The 17,030-nt window shown below is 53.4% G+C and overlaps 1 protein-coding gene across 1 annotated transcript; it reads left to right on the top strand.

The window, feature by feature from the left end:
* Window positions 1–3,001: 3,001 nt before the first annotated feature.
* Window positions 3,002–13,270, top strand: LOC103808640 (fibrinogen-like protein 1; the record flags this gene model as incomplete). Its single annotated transcript, XM_009081438.1, has 6 exons — window positions 3,002–3,301; window positions 6,239–6,461; window positions 10,151–10,288; window positions 10,874–11,090; window positions 12,241–12,436; window positions 13,124–13,270. Coding segments are annotated over 6 exons (1,221 nt in total), but the record flags the coding sequence as incomplete, so codon positions are not given.
* Between the last annotated feature and the right edge of the window lie 3,760 nt (window positions 13,271–17,030).

Genomic DNA, 17,030 nt, shown 5'->3' with positions numbered 1-17,030 from the left:
TTCCCCTTGGTCCCTGCCCTGATATCCCTCCTGGATCCCCCCATAAAGAGCCACTTGGGGGGTGCAATCCATCATTTCGGGGTCCACCACACATCCCTTGCCTCTCTGCTGCCCATGGGGTGGCTCAGGACCCCCCTGGGGGGTCAGCAAGGCCAGAGGAACAACTCTGCTGGTGGTGGGAAGGGATTGGCAGGTGTAGCTCAAAGGTCTTCACATCCATCTGGATCATTACTCCAAAGGCTTTTTCCTAGCTCCCACCAGCCCCATTTCCCCACCCTCTGCCCGTGGTGTCCCTTCTCCCAGCACTTCCCTTGCTGTCCCCCATGGCAGAGCTTTGGAGCTGATCTCGGGGTCCTCCTTCCCATTTTTTATCCCAATACTATTTTCCAGGCAGGATGTTGCAGCACTGTTTCTCCCACCAGCAGCTGTTGAAGCAAAGAAGAGCTGGTTTGGGGCTGGTGATCCCACTGGGATTTGAGTTTTCCCATATAATCCTACTGGATTGAGGTGGATTGGATCTGGATCTGGAACTCGAATTCCAGAGAGATCCAGAGAGACTGGATCCAGCCATGGGGAAGCCAAGACAAGACATAGCACAGAGAGTTGGGATGCTCAGGTGTCCTCACTCCCTTTGTCACCTCCAGACCCACAGGATCCTTCCAGCCTTGCTGGGTTCCTGCCCATGGATGTACCAGGTCTGACAAATGACACTCACGTGGATATCTGGGAGAGCTGTTGGAGGAGCTGTGAGGTCCAACACCAATCCAAACCACCCCAGGAGGTGTATGCAGCTGAAAAATTCCTTCTCCAGGTGCTTCCCGAAGTTTTGAATACCATCTGAGGCTCTTTCAGCATCTCCTTTGTGGGAATCAGCCTGAGAATATCTCCTGGAAGTGACAAAGGGAACAAAACCCCACAGCCAATGGATTTGTCCCATATGGAAACCTCTGGTTTCATCTCCCATTCCTGCAGGATATGCCATTAACATCTCACATTCCTGAATGATTAGGACATGGAATGAAACAATCCTGTGGATATGATTCCTTTGGAAAAGCAATGAGGAAGCTCTGGGCTAGGGAATAAACCCACTCTGGCTCTTCCCTGCCCTGACATCCATCCATGGGCACTCATCAAATTCTGGGGATGGGGCAAGTCCCTGCAGATGGGATGAGCCCACAGCACATCCGCAGGGTGATCCAGCAGGTTTGTAGGTGAGGAGGAGCTGTGTCCTCCTGCCAAGGCACCGGATTAATCCCTCGTGTGCTGATAAGGTCAGTCCAGGCCTCACACTCCTCCCTCCCTCTCCGCCCTGTGTCAGCTGGGACTGGTGTCTCTCCTGGGACTATTTATATCCCGGTGATAGGATCAGTGGGAATAAGCATTTGGTGGCCCTGAAATCAGGCTCTGCTCCCCATGGACACTCAGTGCTCTCTGCTCCTTGCTGTCTCCACCACGGAGCCAGGGCTGGAGCGTTGAAGGTAGGTGTGGAGCTGGGAATCTGCTGGGAGGATGTGGCATCCACCCAATTCCTTGTCCCTGCCAGAGTGGGACAGGGAGGAACCTTGGGATGGGACCCATGGCATGATGATGTGGCTAGGAGCAGCTCTGGCTGCAAGAGGGACCTGATTTCTATTGATAACAGGGACCAAGTAATGTTTTGGCTCTCCTGGATGGTGGCCAAGCCACTATCCCTCCATTCCCTTTGGATCTGAGTCCATGTGGAGCAACTAGACCAAGATCAGGGTCCATCCAGACTGTCCCAGGGAGAGGTTGGGGATCTAATCCTGCCCAAGGATGGGTTGGTGGTTTGGGGTCCATGTGGAGTGGCCACAGGTCACTTGGGAATGACACTTATAGCTACAACTTCCAAGGAAAAATCATACATAGGGACATGGAGAAAGCTCCAAATACATGCCCTGTGTCCCTGGGGATTGCTGGAAGGGGACAGGGAAGGTTGGGAGGACCTAATCCATGCCCTGTGTCCCTGGGGATGGCTGAAGGAGATCTAATCCATGCCCTGTGTCCATGGGAATGGCTGGAGGGGATAGGGAAGGTGAGGAGGAACTTATCCATGCCCTGGGTCCCTGGGGATGTCTGGAGTGGGACAGGGAATGTTGCAGGGACCTAATCCATGTTCTGCATCCCTGGGGATGGCTGAAGGAGACCTAGTCCATGCCGTGGGTCCCTGGGGATGGCTGGAGGGGGACAGGGAATGTTGCAGGGACCTAGTCCATGCCCTGTGTCCCTGAGGATGTCCAGAGTGGGACAGGGAATGTTGAGGGGATGTAATCCATGTTCTGTCTCCCTGGCGATGGCTGCAGGGGACCCAGTCCATGCTCTGTGTCCCTTGGGATGGCTGAGGAACACCAGGGAAGGTTGGGAGGACCTGCCAGTTAGCTGTGGATGGTGGGAGAGTTGGTTGGTTGCTCATGCTTCCTCTCCATCACCTGTGTCCTTGCTCTGGTTCCCATGTCAGGGAGTGACAGAGGAGCAAGATGCCCAGTCTGGAGGATCCATCTCCTTCCTGTATATGGTCCTGAGTGGGCAGAAAGCCATTCCTGAGGGAGCCACCAACCCCAACCAGACCTCCACATCCTCCAGCAGCTCCACAGGAGGGGAAACATCCCACAAAGCGATTGGAACCTGACCTGGAGAGCAGAGGAACTCCTGCTGGAGAAGGTCCCAGCTAGGTGGCCACCAGGTGACACCAGTCAAGATGCTCTATGGGGACAGGCAAGTCTTTCACCTGCAGTGACCACCTTGGCTGGACCTCTGGGATCTCTCTTCACGCTCTGATCCCACAGAGCTCCATCTCCCAGGAGAAGACCTGATGTTATGCCCTGGGCACTGCCACCTCTCTCCCCGCCATCCTTTGATGACAAGACACGTTGAGTCACCCTTGGGGACAATCCTGATGGAGTTCTGCCCCACCACCAGCTCTGTTGGGGTGGGATTGATGTCCCTTATCCTCATGGCCACACTGAGCACTCCCTCTCTCCAGAAATCCCTGCCTGAGGAATACAGGGACCACGAAGGTCCTCAGGAGGGGACGGGATTGATCCAGTGTGGAGAGTACAGCAACCAGGTGCTTCCCAATGGGCGCTGCAGGATCGTGGCCACGCTGCCCCAGGGAGACGAGCAGAGGTGTCCCGACATGTTCCGCTGCACGGACGAGGTGTCCTACTGGCTCCACGAGAATGAGGAGCGCAAGCAGCAGATCCTGGAGCTCAGGGAGCTGATCTCAGAGCTCCAGGAGGAGCTGAGGAACCACAGGCACCGCATCAAAGCTCTCGAGCTGCAGGTGAGGGAGGAGCTCTGAAGGGTCCTTCTCTGTGGGTGTCGTTGGGCCCTCTCCAGAGCTACTCTGGGAATTGCATTCCAGCACCTAACCACCCTCACAGGGAACAATTCCTCCCCAATATCCCACGTATCCCTGCCCTCTGGCAGTGTCTCACCACCCTCTCATCTGCCGCAGTGATCGGGTGGATCTTCTCCAAGGCCTTATCCCAGACATCCCTTCCAGTCCCCTCAGCAATGGCCAAATCCTCTGCTCGTTCTTATTCTCTCCCTTGTCACCCACCTGGAAAAACCACCCTCACAGGGAACAATTCCTCCCCAATATCCCACGTATCCCTGCCCTCTGGCAGTGTCTCACCACCCTCTCATCTGCCGCAGTGATCGGGTGGATCTTCTCCAAGGCCTTATCCCAGACATCCCTTCCAGTCCCCTCAGCAATGGCCAAATCCTCTGCTCGTTCTTATTCTCTCCCTTGTCACCCACCTGGAAATTTCTTTCCCTTAATTCATTTTTTTTTCCCTACTATTTACTAATTTATTTTTTTTTGCTACTGAATCATCCTGTGGCATCTTCATCCCTGGAAGTGTTCCAGGCCAGGTTGGATGGGGCTTGGAGCAACCTGGGCTGGTGAGAAGTGTCAGGGTTGGAACTGGATGAGCTTTAAGGTCATTCCCACCCAAATCATTCCATGATTCCATGACCTCCCAGGAGCCTCCCTGCATATTCCCTGCTGCCTCGGTAGGTCTCCTTCACCTCCATTCCTGTTGCTCCTTTAATCCAACTTCCTAAATCATCCTCCAGTTGCTTTTCCCTGGGATTTGCATCCCTATTTCTCCAGGAGCTCAGTGTGGCCTTGTCTGTCCAAGCAAATCCATCTCAGGGCTCAGGATCCCTTTTCGGTCTAGGGGAGAGCAACAAGCTCCTTCAGATCAGCTCCTCTTGGCACAACTTGGACACATGGATGGCATCAGTTGGATTGACTCCATCCCTGTCAAACTTACTTCCTTCTAGTGAAATTTAGGGCGCAAGAGGACCTCCTGACCCACTTTCCCTGTGCTTTTCCACTCCTATTCCATTTTCATGGCACCAAATCCATTCCAAATCCACAGGGGCAGAGGGATGCAGGGATGGGAGTAACATCTGGATGTGCTGGAAAAGAAAAGGTATTAACTGTGGAGGAAGGAATTGCCTGGGAAAAAGGAACAGGGGATTCCTGGGAGAGCTGGAGAAGGGATCTGGGAGACACCTGTGTCAGCCACAGCTCCTGGAGCAGGTGGAGGAGGATTTATGGAAAAGCTGGAGACATTGCATCCCTGACAGGGAATATTCTCTTCCCACTTATTCCCCTGGTCTGGATTTTGGGATGTGATGGAATTCCAGAAGAACCACGATGAGCAGCGATGGGAGGAGCATTACAGAGCCCCCATGGTGCAATAACCCAGTGGTGATCCCCTGGGAACATCCCGGTGGGATGCGTCCTGCAGGGAATGGGGATTGAGGAGTGATCCAGACCCTGGGAGCAGCAGGAAAGGGAATAAAACATCCTCTGGGCATGCCAACCCCTCCCAGCTGAAGGAAATCCTCCCCTCCAGGAGCAACACCGCAGGGATGAGTCAAGAGCCACGTCCTGGGGTCCCTAGGGATGTTTGAGAAGCCTCATGCTTCCATGGAGACCTAAAAATCCAGGATTTCCCCTGAAGATGTGCACAGGGAGGTGATGGATCCCATCCCCATTTATTTCTGGGATCATGGGCCGTCCTGTGAGCCTGAGGCAGCGACGCTGAGGAAGAGATGATCCACGGTGGAGAACCAGCCCCACTCCCTGAAGATCTGGGATCCCTGGGCACTCGAGAGGGAGCGCGGGGGAGGGAGGGAGGAGGATTCCCAGGATGCTGTGTGATTTTTGGGAGTGCTGCGGAAGGTCTGCTCTGCCACCTAATGGACACGGAGCACTGAACAAGGAGCGCAGAGTTCCCCAGGAGACTGGGAACATCCTCGGCGGGGCTCGGGTTGTCCATCCCCTGGGATCAGCCGTGGGAATCTCCTCCGGGCTGGTGTGTGTACGCTTTTCATTGGATTAAAGGATGATTTTCCTAAAAACAAGGAGGAAAAGCGTCATGGAAAGGGTTGAGTTTTCGTATCACACCTGATCTGTGCACAGCATCATCCAAGGGTGGAGTCCTCACCACAGGAAGGATGTGGAGCTGCTGAAGCAAGTCCAGAGGAGGTCAGGGAGATGCTCCAAGGGCTGGAGCAGCTCTGCCATGGATCCAGGCTGGGAGAGCTGTACAACAAGCAATTTGCAAACTGCTTAGTATTCTCTGCACACATACAGACGTCAAAAACCAAGCAAATGAGGCATTACAGATCTTTTTCCCTCCCTGCATGGTTTTGGCTATGAAGTAATTTCTTTAAATGAACTCTTACCTTATTTATAAAGAGAAAGGAGATGGGGGCAGCTTTGTTCATGAGCTTTTTGCACATGGACAAAGAAGACTTGTTTTCAAATCACAATTATTTTGCACAGTAATGTAGTAGAACAGTCTCTGGATGAAAGGGCTTGGAGCAACCTGGGCTGGTGGGAGGTGTCCCTGGGTGGGACTGGATGAGCTTTGTGATCCCTTCCATCCAAAACCTTTTGATGATGATGATGATGAAAGCATTTGGAGAGGAATCCTATAAACTCTCCCTGCTCTGTCCGTTCCCTCCCTTCACTGAATCCTGGGAATATCAAGCCACCCATAGCTCCTCCACAGGGTTTTGACATGAGGCTTCAGGATGAGGATGAAGATGCAGACACCATCCCTGTTCTCCTTCTCTTTTTCTTCACCCCGCAAGGTCTTCTTTACCCTCTCTCTCTCTCTCTCCCTTTCCTACCGATCCCTAAGCACCCTTTGACCATGCCAATTCCCTGATCCCATTTTTCCTGCTTTTGCTGCAGCACGAGGAGGCAGCTGGGAGGAACCACAGCCTGAGCCAACGCGTGCAGGACCTGGAGCAGCGGTACAGTGAGGCCAGCACCCTGCAGCACATCCAGGCCACTCTGCTCTACGACATGCAGGCCCAGATCAACAACATCTCCGTCCTCACTGACTGGGCCTGGCGCAATCCCACCTGCCTCGGCCCTGCGGACATCAGGCTGCAGGAGGAGATGCACCATCCAGGTGATGGACACAGCCTGGGGGAAAGGGAGGATCAGAGGGAGGAACCTTCTGGCCCTCTGCAACTCCCTGACAGGAGGTGCAGCCAGGTGGGGGTTGGGATCTGCTCTCAAGTGTGATAGGGTGAGAGGAAACAGCCTCAAGTTCCTCCAGCAGAGGTTCAGGTTGGACATCAGGAGGAATTTCTCCATGGAAATGGTTGTTAAACATTGAAAGGGGCTGTCCAAGGAGGGCTGGAGTCACCATCCCTGGAGGAGTTCAGGGAATGACTGGACATGGCACTCAGTGATCTGGTCTAGTTGACAAGGTGGTGATGGGTCACAGGTTGTACTTGATGGTCTCAGGCATCTTTTTCAACCTCAGCGATTCTGAGATGAAGGAAATGGGGTAGGGAAAACTGCTTGAAATCCCTGCTGAGAGGAGGCTGCAGGAGGAGATGCACCATCCAGGTGATGGACACATCCTGGGGCCACCTGGGAGAAAAAGAGGCTTAGAGGAACCTTCTGCTCTCTCCAAGTCCCTGGCAGGAGGTTCAGCCAGGTGGGTGTTGGGATCTGCTCCCAGGTGTGATAGGGTGAGAGGAAACAGCCTCATGTTCCTCCAGCAGAGGTTCAGGTTGGACATCAGGAGGAGTTTCTCCATGGAAATGGTTGTTAAGCATTGGAAGGGGCTGTCCAGGGAGGGGGTGGAGTCACCATCCCTGGAGGTGTCCAAGGAACAACTGGACGTGGCACTCAGTGCTCTGGTCTAGCTAACAACGTGGAGATCATTCACAGGTTGGACTTGATGATCTCAGAGGTCTTTTTCAACCTCAGTGATTCTGGGATGAAGGAAATGGATGTGGGGAAAACTGCTCGAAGTCCCATTTGCATTGCCCAGAAGTCTGATCTCTCCCAACCTGCCCTTCCAAGGCATCCTCAGAGCAACGGACACGTCTGGGATGACTGCCATGGTGGAGGGAGCCAAGGCAGCCAGGAGGGCTCCTTAGGTCAATGGAGACCTCTGGGATGGCTCCCGTGGTGTCTAGGAGAAGGATCCTGTCTTTTCCCTCTCCATGGATTGTGTGAGATGCTGAGACTCACCACCTTCCCAGGTGATGGAAGATGCTGGGAGAGGATGCTCCACCCTTACACCCTCTCTGGAGAGGAGAGTGAAGGACATGTATGTGGGAAAACTGCTTGAAATCCCATTAACATTGACCAGGACCTGTTGAGCTCAACCTTGAGGTGCTGGAAGGGAAATTGGGTTGGTTTGGTCAACCCGCTAGAGTCTCTGGGTCTGTGGCCTTTGAGATTACAAGATTAGACATACCAGTTGATGCCCATGCCCCAAATCCCACCTCCAAACAGGACAGCAGTTGTCCAGGAGAAGCCCTAGAGAAGGATGAAGTGATGTTTCTCCTCAGCCATCTGCAAGACTTTGGTTGAGGGACTTAACTTTTATGAAGGATTTATGTTTTATGAGGGACTTATTTTCCATGAGGGACTTTATGGAGCTGTTCCAGGGGAGGTTTTAGGTTGGATATCAGGAGAAGGTTCTTCTCCCAGAGGGTGTTTGGGCTCTGGAACAGGTTCAGGTTGGGTGTTGGGAGAAGGTTCTTTGCCCAGAGAGAGTCTGGGCACTGGGGCAGCTCCCCAGGGCAATAGTCACAGCCCCAAGGGCTCAAGGAGTGTTTGGACAAAGCTCTCAAGCACATGATGGCATCATTGGGGTGTCCTGTGCAGGGCCTGGAGTTGGACTGGATGATCCTTGTGGGTCCCTTCCAGCTCAGGAGGTTCCATGCCTCGTGGAGATTCCATGCCTGTCCTCTCTATGTGGAGCAGCTTGGCTGGGATGACTCAGGTGTCACATCCAGTTGAACTCCTAATGGTTTTCACCTACCAACCTTGATCTGATCTGAGCTGGTGACGTCTGGGGGAGGAGGTGGAGAAAGTCCTATTAACACCTCCCCTGAGCCTCCTCGTTAAGCCTCTTCCATTGTGCTCATTTAAAGCTCCTCTGGCTGTCCACGTAGGGGTGGAGGTAGGACAAGGAGCTCGGCTTGAGAGCTGCTTCCAGGTGTCACTAAGCCATGAGCAAGGAACATTCTGGGTGTCCCAGGACCTCGGAGTTGATGTCTACACCCAAGGCAGTGTCAGATTCACCTGGATGATGTGATGGTGACTTCTCCCCCTGGATTCACCTTGATGATGTGATGGTGATTTCTCCACCCCAGAAAATTCCAGCCTGGGTTGGTGCAGCTCTTCTGCCTCCCTCAGGCTCCTGGTTCTCCCAGTGGTCCGAGTTTGGAGTTCAGGCCATGGGGTGCTTCAGGTTGTTCTGGCTGTGGGTCTAAAATGAAGTGGAGATGCTCATGGGAGCTGCCTTCTTGCCTTTCTCTCTGATGGTGGGACACATCCCACCAGGGAGGCTCATCCATCCCACAAGGGAAGCTCATTCATCCCACCAGGAAGGCTCATTTGTCCCACCAGGAAGGATCATCCATCCCACCAAGGAAGCTCATCCATCCCACGAGGAACGTTTATTCATCCCACCAGGAATGCTCAGCCCCCAGATGAAGACACTCCATGTTGTGTGTCCACAAGTTGTGTCCCCTCCTGAGCTGGATATTGAAGGGCCTAAACAGGTCATGGACCAAGAGCGATTCAGCCCTATGAGTAAGGTCTTGTAAGTTCAGGTAGCACCCAAAATACTCCAGAGCATCCAGGACATCAGCCTGGAAGACAGAGGAGAGGACACGGAGGAGAGCTGAGAGCCACCAGGGCCTCTCAGGTGTCCCCATGCAACTCTGGGCAGGGAGCTCAGAGCCCCTTGGGGAGCTGATGGATGGAGACAGAGAGAGCAGCTCTTCTTCCCCTGGAACCCAAGATGAGATGCCCTCCAGAAGGACTCACTGAGACCTCCTACCTGATGTCTGGATGGGTGGTGGCAGGTTAAAACCATCCTGATATTCTCCAGGGTCACTTTAATACATTTTCCTCGTTAGACAAAACCCACAGCCTGGTATTGTCTACACTGATCTCTGGTGGAGAACCAGAACCTTGTCAATGTGTCAAACCTCCTGGTGTGGGATAGGAGCTGTTTAAGTCTGGAAAACTGTCTGTGTGGCCATGAAAAAGTGGTTCAGCTGAAGAAAGTCTTCCTCAGCCTGGGCTAATGAACCTCGTTGCTAACAAGGTGTCCAGATCCAGAAGAATCATAGAGTCATGGAATGGTTTGGGTTGGAAGAACCTTAAAGCTCACCTAGTCCCACACAGGAACATCTCCCACCAGCCCAGGTGGCTTCAAGCCCCATACAACCTGGCCTGGAACACTCCCAGGGATGGAGCAGCCACAGCTGCTCTGGGAATTCCACCCTAGCCCCTCACCACCCTCACAGCCAAGAATTCCTTCCCAGTATTCCATCTCTCCCTGCCCTCTGGCAGTGGGAAGCCATTCCCTGTGTCCTGTCCCTCCAGGCCTTGTCCCAAGTCCCTCTAGATCACTTCTGGAGCCCCTTGAGGCTCTGGAGCGCTCTGTACAAACCATCCATTCAAGGTGTGACATGGAGGCTCTTTATTTACCTATATTCCCCATTCCAACACCAAATCCCTGACTCCAGGACTACTTCCCTGATATTTTATGGAACCTGTGGTGGTTTGGGCTCCTCTCTCCACCCTTTGCTCTAACCACGTCTCTCTGCTGTCCCTCAGAGATGAAACACGCCAGGAACTGCCCCATTGACTGTGCCTCCGTCTACTACAATGGGCTGCGGCGCTCCGGGGTCTACAGCATCATGCCCTCGGTCAGGGGCATGCCCATCGAGGTCCTGTGTGAGATGGACACTGAAGGTACTGCAGGAGCCACCTAGGGCGGCTTCCAGCTCAGCTCTGGGTGGCATTTGTCCAGTCTGAGAGTTGTGTCTGAGGTGGTTCTTCCCTCAGAGGGTGTTTGGGCACTGGGACGGGGTTAGGTTGGGTACTGGGAGAAGGTTCTTCCCCCAGAGGGTGTTTGGGCACTGGGACAGCTCCCCAGGGCAGTGGTCACAGCCCCAAATCTGACAGAGTGTTTGGACAATGCTCTCAGGCACATAATGGGATTGTTGGGGTGTCCTGTGCAGGGCCAGAGGTTGGACTGGATGATCCTTGTGGGTCCCTTCCAGCTCAGGATATTCCATGTTCTATGGCTCTAGTTCAAACCAGTCATTGTATAACCATAGGGACACAGAAAGGTTTGGGTTGGAAAGGACCTTAAAGCTCATCCAGTTCCACAGCCCTGGGCAGGGACACCAAATCCCATCCAACCTGGCCTGGAGCACTCCCAGGGATGTGGGTCCCACACCCTCACTGAGCTGCAGACAGATCTTCAGAGGTGACACCCTAAGAGGTCTATCTGGAACCCCCTGGAGACTCTCCCTTTCCATTCTCTCCTGGCAGGTGGAGGCTGGACAGTCATCCAGAGGCGTCAGGATGGCTCCGTTGACTTCAACCGGACCTGGAACGAGTACAAGGAAGGGTTTGGGGACCTCAATGGAGAGTTCTGGTTGGGCAATGAGAACATCCACAAGATGACCAACCAAGGGGACTATTCCCTGCGCATTGACCTGGAGGACTGGAACAACAAACACAAACATGCCTTCTATCAGGTCTTCAGGTAGGACTTGGCACCTCCTCGGCTTCTCGTGGAGGCAATGTTGGGAGACACTCAGGCTTGGGAGGCCTCTTGAGGTCAGCATGACTCTGACAGAGGTTTTCAGATTAAGCCCAGGTTGTCTCTCCTTTCCTCCCCATCTGGGTTTGATCCCAAATTTGAAGCCTAGGGAATGTGCAGTGTTTTTTGGCCGTGGTCAACACTCACTCAGGGGGAAGGAGATGTATCATAGTCTCATAGTATGTTAAGGGATTGGAATGAACCTTGAAGATCATCTAGTCCCAACTCCCTGCCCTGGGCAGGGACACCTCCCACTAGACCAGGTTATTGCGGCTTTTTCCCTCCTGGAATGAACATGGACAGGGTTGGGCTGTCCACAGCTTTCTTGGGGCAACCACAACCTCCTTGGGGCAACCACAACCTCCTTGGGGCATCCACAACTTTCTTGGGGCAACCACGACCTCCCGGGGGTTCCACTACCTTCCTGGGGCAACCGCAACCTCCTTGGGGCACCCACAGCCACCCTGGGGCATCCACAACCTTGTTGGGGCAACCACAACTTCCCTTCAGCATCCACAACCTCCTTAGGGCATCCAGAACTTCTCCCTGTGAGGATGGTGAAGCACTGGCACAGGTTGCCCAGGGCAGCTGTGGCTGCTCCATCCCTGGGAGTGTTCCAGCCCAGGTTGGATGGGGCTTGGAGCCACCTGGGCTGGTGGGAGGGGTCCCAGCCCATGGTAGGGAGTGGGATGGGATGAGCTTTAAGGTCTCTTCCAACCCAAACCATTCCATGATGCCACTGATTATCTGAGCCTCAGTGAGGAGCAGGATCCTCCTCCACTCATTAGGTGGAGATGAGACATCATGGATAATGAAAGGAACTCTTTCCAAGCCCCTACATTCCTTTGTGGTGGCTTCCAAGTCATGTTCTTCCCAGTTCATCCCCATAACACGTTCTCTGAGTCACCAGCACACCACACACATCCCACTGACAGGAGAAACATCTCATCCTTGGCCTTTGGAGGTGCTGAGTCACCGCAGGGAGGTTGGTCTAGATGGCTGCTAGGTGTCCACAGTATCCAGGTTGGATATCCAGGTTGGAAAGGAGCCTCCAACCCTTCCCACGAGCCATTCCCACCCGTGTTGTTTGCAGCATTGAGGATGAGGCCAACGACTACCGGTTGCACGTGGATGGGTTCAGTGGGACCGTGGAGGATTCCTTTGCCTGGTACCACAACAAGAGGAGCTTCAGCACTCCTGATTCGGGGAATATCTGTGCTGAGATCTCCCATGGAGGCTGGTGGTACCACCAGTGCTTCTTCTCCAACCTCAACGGGGTCTACTACAAGGTAAGGTGGGAATGGTGAGGTTGGAGGTGTTAGGAGATGAGGGACAAGGATGGGAAGAGGATGTGGGTCCTCACAGCATGGAATCATGGGATTGTTAAGGTTGGGAAAGCCCTTTGAGGTCGAGTCCAAACATTCCAAGGTCACCAGTGACCGTGTCCTCAAGTGTCACATATTGGGCTTTAAATCCCACCAGGAATGGGGTCTCCACCCCTACCCTGGGCAGCTGTGCCATGGTTGGATAGCCCTTTCCAGGGGGAATTGTTCCCAATATCCAACCTGAACCTCTCCTGGTGCAGCCTGAGGCCATTCCCCCTCATCCTATCCCTTGTTCCCTGGAAGAAGAACATTCCTTCCTGGCTTGACCAACCTCTGCTCTCCAGGGAAGGATCAAAATGCTCCCTGGACACCAAGATGATCCAACTTTTCCAGTGCCAGGGATCACACATGAGGATTGAGACACCTCTGCATGCTGAGGGTTGGGATGACATAGTGGAAACTCCTGGAATGGGTGACTCAGCACCCTGAGATGTTTGGATGCAGCTTCACTGGAACAGTATGGAATATTTAGGGCTTTATGTGCCATTTCCTCCATATCAGCATGGAACATTTTACTCCAGCATTGGGTTTTCCCAATGTTCCCATCCAGGTGAAGCTTCCCAAAGCTGATTATCCTTCTCTGCTTCACAGGGTGGACGGTATTCCATCAAAAACCGCCGGATGCTGGGGCCGGATGGGATCGTGTGGTACTCCTGGAAGGACACAGACTACTACTCCCTGAGGAAGGTGGTGATGATGATCCGACCACGCACGTTTCGCCCCCACCTCTCCCCATGAAGGAGCCTGGGACCTTCTTCATTCCAGGTTGGACAGCGAAAGGAATTTCTTCATGGAAAATGTTGTTACAGCATTGGAATGGACTTCCCAGGGAAGCAGTGGAGTCACCATCCATGGAGGTGTCCAAGCAATGATTGGATGTGGCACTCAGTGCTCTGCTCTGACATGGTGGGGATGGATCACAGGTTGGACTCCATGGTCTTGGAGGTCTTTTCCAAGCTCAGGGGTTCTGGGATTCATCTCACCTCGCATGGAATGTTGGGAGCAGAGGGCTGGAAGCAGTTTGCTGTGACGGTGGAGGGACTAAGCCACTGTGTCCATCGCTGCCTGGTGGCTTTTGAGGGACCTTAATCCAATAACTGAGGTATGAAGACCTTCAGTGAGTGGTTGGGTGGTGGAAGCTCTCCTGGGAATGTGGACTGCTGGGAAGGGCTTTGACAAGGACAGCCATGTGGCTTGGTGTGTCACCAGCCAGGCTTGGGCATTCCCAAGGCTGGAGATATCATCCAGGCTGATGGGAATCACTCCAACCTGAGGCTGGACCTTGTATTGTTGTTTGCTCTGGGCACCAACCCAATGGTGTCCTGGAAAGAAGCAAAGAACCAGCAATCCTGGAGGAATTTTCCACATGGGATGTGGTGGATCAACTTGTATTCCATAAGGTGAACATCTCTTTGGTCTTGGAGGAGGTTCTGAAGGTCCTGCAGGTTCACCACCACAGGAATGTGCTGAGGTGGCCCTGGGGATAGCCAGGAGAGCCAGAGTGCATTCCTAGGGATGGAATTGTGGGAAGGCTGCAGTGATCCTCACCTTCTCCAGCAGGGATTGTGCTATCACACGGACATCACCAGCAGCAACCAGAAATACTCCAAATGAAAGGATATAAGACTGAAAAAATGCAGGAATGTTTCCATTTTCCATTCCATTTCCGCCTTCCTGTGGCAAAGAACTTGAGATGGATCTTCCATCCACCCTGGAAGTGGTTTCCAGGAATGACCATCCATGGTTTAAAGTCTTTTTGCTGCCTTACTCCTTATTCCCACCTTCTCATTCCCATTTGTGGCTGGAGAACCTTCCCTGGTTTTTCTCTGCCCAGGATCCAGAGATGGAGGCTGGGACTTGGCCTCAGGAATTACTGCGTTTGGTGATGGATATTTCATGGAATTCCCTTTGTCCTGTCCCACGTGTGAAGGTGATCTGGAGGAGGACTCGTATCAGACACCAATCCCTCTTCATCCCAACCACTTTCCACCCTCTTGGTGCTCTCCTCCTTCTCTCATGGTCCCTTTTCCTCCGTTTGGGACAGATTTTCCTGGGAATCTCATTTTTTCATGGGCAAATCAATGGACAAGTTGCCTTCCAAGCATTCCAAGACAATAAAGCACCATGACTGGTCATTCCCTCTGCTTGGTTTGCCTTGGTGACATTCCATAGGGATGTGAGACCCTTTGGGGGTGTTCCAGGACCACCTGGACGTGTCTTGGAGCTGACATTCCTTCTTTGGAGCACAGGAATTCCCAAGCTCACGATGCCTCCTAGTTAATCAATGCTAAGAGACTAATAAATCACTTGATTAAGCAGCAACTTAATTAACTAACGATCAGATTATCTTTATTAATCCGCACACTGTTAAGCACAGGAGGGAATCACTTCCAAACCTTGGGAATCACACAGGCCTCTGCTTGATTTATCATCCATCACTTCCCACAACTTCTCATACCATGGGAAAGTGTCTCCCTGGAGTCTTGTGGGCTGGAGAAGAGAAGCTCCAGGGAGACCTCAGAGCCCCTTCCAGTGCCTCAAGGGGCTCCAGGAGGGATCCCAAGAGAGCTGGAGAAGGACTTGGGACAAGGGCCTGGAGGGACAGGACAAGGGGGAATGGCTTCCCACTGCCAGAGGGCAGAAATAGATGGGATATTGGGAAGGAATTCCTGGCTGTGAGGGTGGTGAGGCACTGGCACCAGGTTGTCCAGAGCAGCTGTGGCTGCTCCATCCCTAGGAGTGTTCCAAGCCAGGTTGGATGGAGCTTGGAGCAACCTGGACTGGTGGGAGGTGTCCCTGGGTGGGACTGGATGATCTTTAAGGTCCCTTCCCACCCAAACCACTCTGTGATTCCATGATTATCCATTCTAAACCACAGCTCTTCCCCCTAGCTAATCTCCCACATGGATTTTAGGAGCTGCCGACTCATGTCCCACCACTTCCTATGACCATGGTGGTCTCTGCCACCTCTTCTGCCTGGTCCCTTCTGATCCAGCCCCTTTGCTGTCCCACCTGGAACCTCTGAGCTGTGTCCACACCGAGGTCTGAACGCCTTCCCTGGATCCATCTGAATGCTGGGATTGAATCCCACCCCATAGGACCACCAGATCCTTGGCTGGACACACATCTTCATTCCTTCCCAAGCTCAGAGGGATTCTTCTCATCCCACGTGGAGTTGAGTCCCTTCTGATCCAGCCCCTTTGCTGTCCCACCTGGAACCTCTGAGCTGTGTCCACACCGAGGTCTGAACGCCTTCCCTGGATCCATCTGAATGCTGGGATTGAATCCCACCCCATAGGACCACCAGATCCTTGGCTGGACACACATCTTCATTCCTTCCCAAGCTCAGAGGGATTCTTCTCATCCCACGTGGAGTTGATTAGGTTAGGGATCTTTGGCCCTTTTTTTTTGTCCCTTTGGAATGCTGATCCTACATTCTGGTGGCATCACCTCATTGAGGTTGAGCAAAGATGGGAGAGGAATTGGTGTTGCTTCCTCCTTGGGGTGGGAGCAGTAGGAACCCCCGGATGTCCTCCTGGCCTGGAGAACCTGCTGTTGCCTCCATGGAGAGCCTGGTGGCTCATCCACCCTCAGCATAGACCTCCTAGACCTCTGAGCTTCCTCCCTGTGCCATCCAACTTCTCATCTCCCACCACACGGATGACATTTGGCTCCAGCTCCTAATTCCAGGTCTGGCATGGGACAGCATCACCACTGTGAGGTGCACAGGGTCATCTTGGGGTGGACAGAGTCATCTTAGGGTGCTCACCTGGGTGCAAAGTGTCCATCTGGGCTGGTGTAGCCCCAAACCTGCTGAGGTCCCACCATGGTGTTTGAAGCAAGGGGAGGAGAAACCAGCCCCATCCCTCAATCCATGTGCTGCTTCCCACCTTGATTTCCCTTCTCCTGGTGCCATTCCTGATTCTGGGGTGTCCTCCACCCCCCAAAAAAACCCCACACAGGACACTGCAGAGCTCATGAGAAAACGAAGGAAAGGCCAAGGCAGTTTATTTACAACAAGTTGTGTACAAAAAATGGACAGCTCGTGCCACAGCCACAACTTCTCCACCTCCTCCACCCTCTCCCCTGTCCCTCCCAGCCAGGACTCCCCCTGGGCTCTGGGACAACACCTCATGGCACAGGGAAAGGGACAGGATTCCCTCCAGACCTCAAGCTGAGCTTGGAAAAACTTATCTGGACAGAGCAGAGGTCACAGCCTCCGTTGGCATCAAGGGTGGTGGTTGCTGAGGTGCCTCAGAGCACTGGGAGAGGAGGGGATGTGCCACCACCTTCTTCTCCAGCTCTCTGCTCCACTCACCCTCCCTGGAGGCCAAGGTCACCCAGGAGGTTCCATGGCAGCTCCCAAAAAGCATCTCCTGAGCTGTTGGTGGGTCCCAACTGGTTTTCCTGCTGCCCTAGTGTCCCCAGGAGGTGCCATTGCTGTCCCTAGGGGCTCCCCATGGCCATTGTCTTCTCCTGCTCTCCACAGAGGCATCTC

The sequence above is a fragment of the Acanthisitta chloris genome, unplaced genomic scaffold (assembly GCF_000695815.1).
Source record: "Acanthisitta chloris isolate BGI_N310 unplaced genomic scaffold, ASM69581v1 scaffold1409, whole genome shotgun sequence".
In the NCBI taxonomy this organism is placed as follows: Eukaryota; Metazoa; Chordata; class Aves; order Passeriformes; family Acanthisittidae; genus Acanthisitta; species Acanthisitta chloris.
Note: the sequence above shows the minus strand (reverse complement) of the source record. Positions and strands in the feature narration are given on the sequence as shown.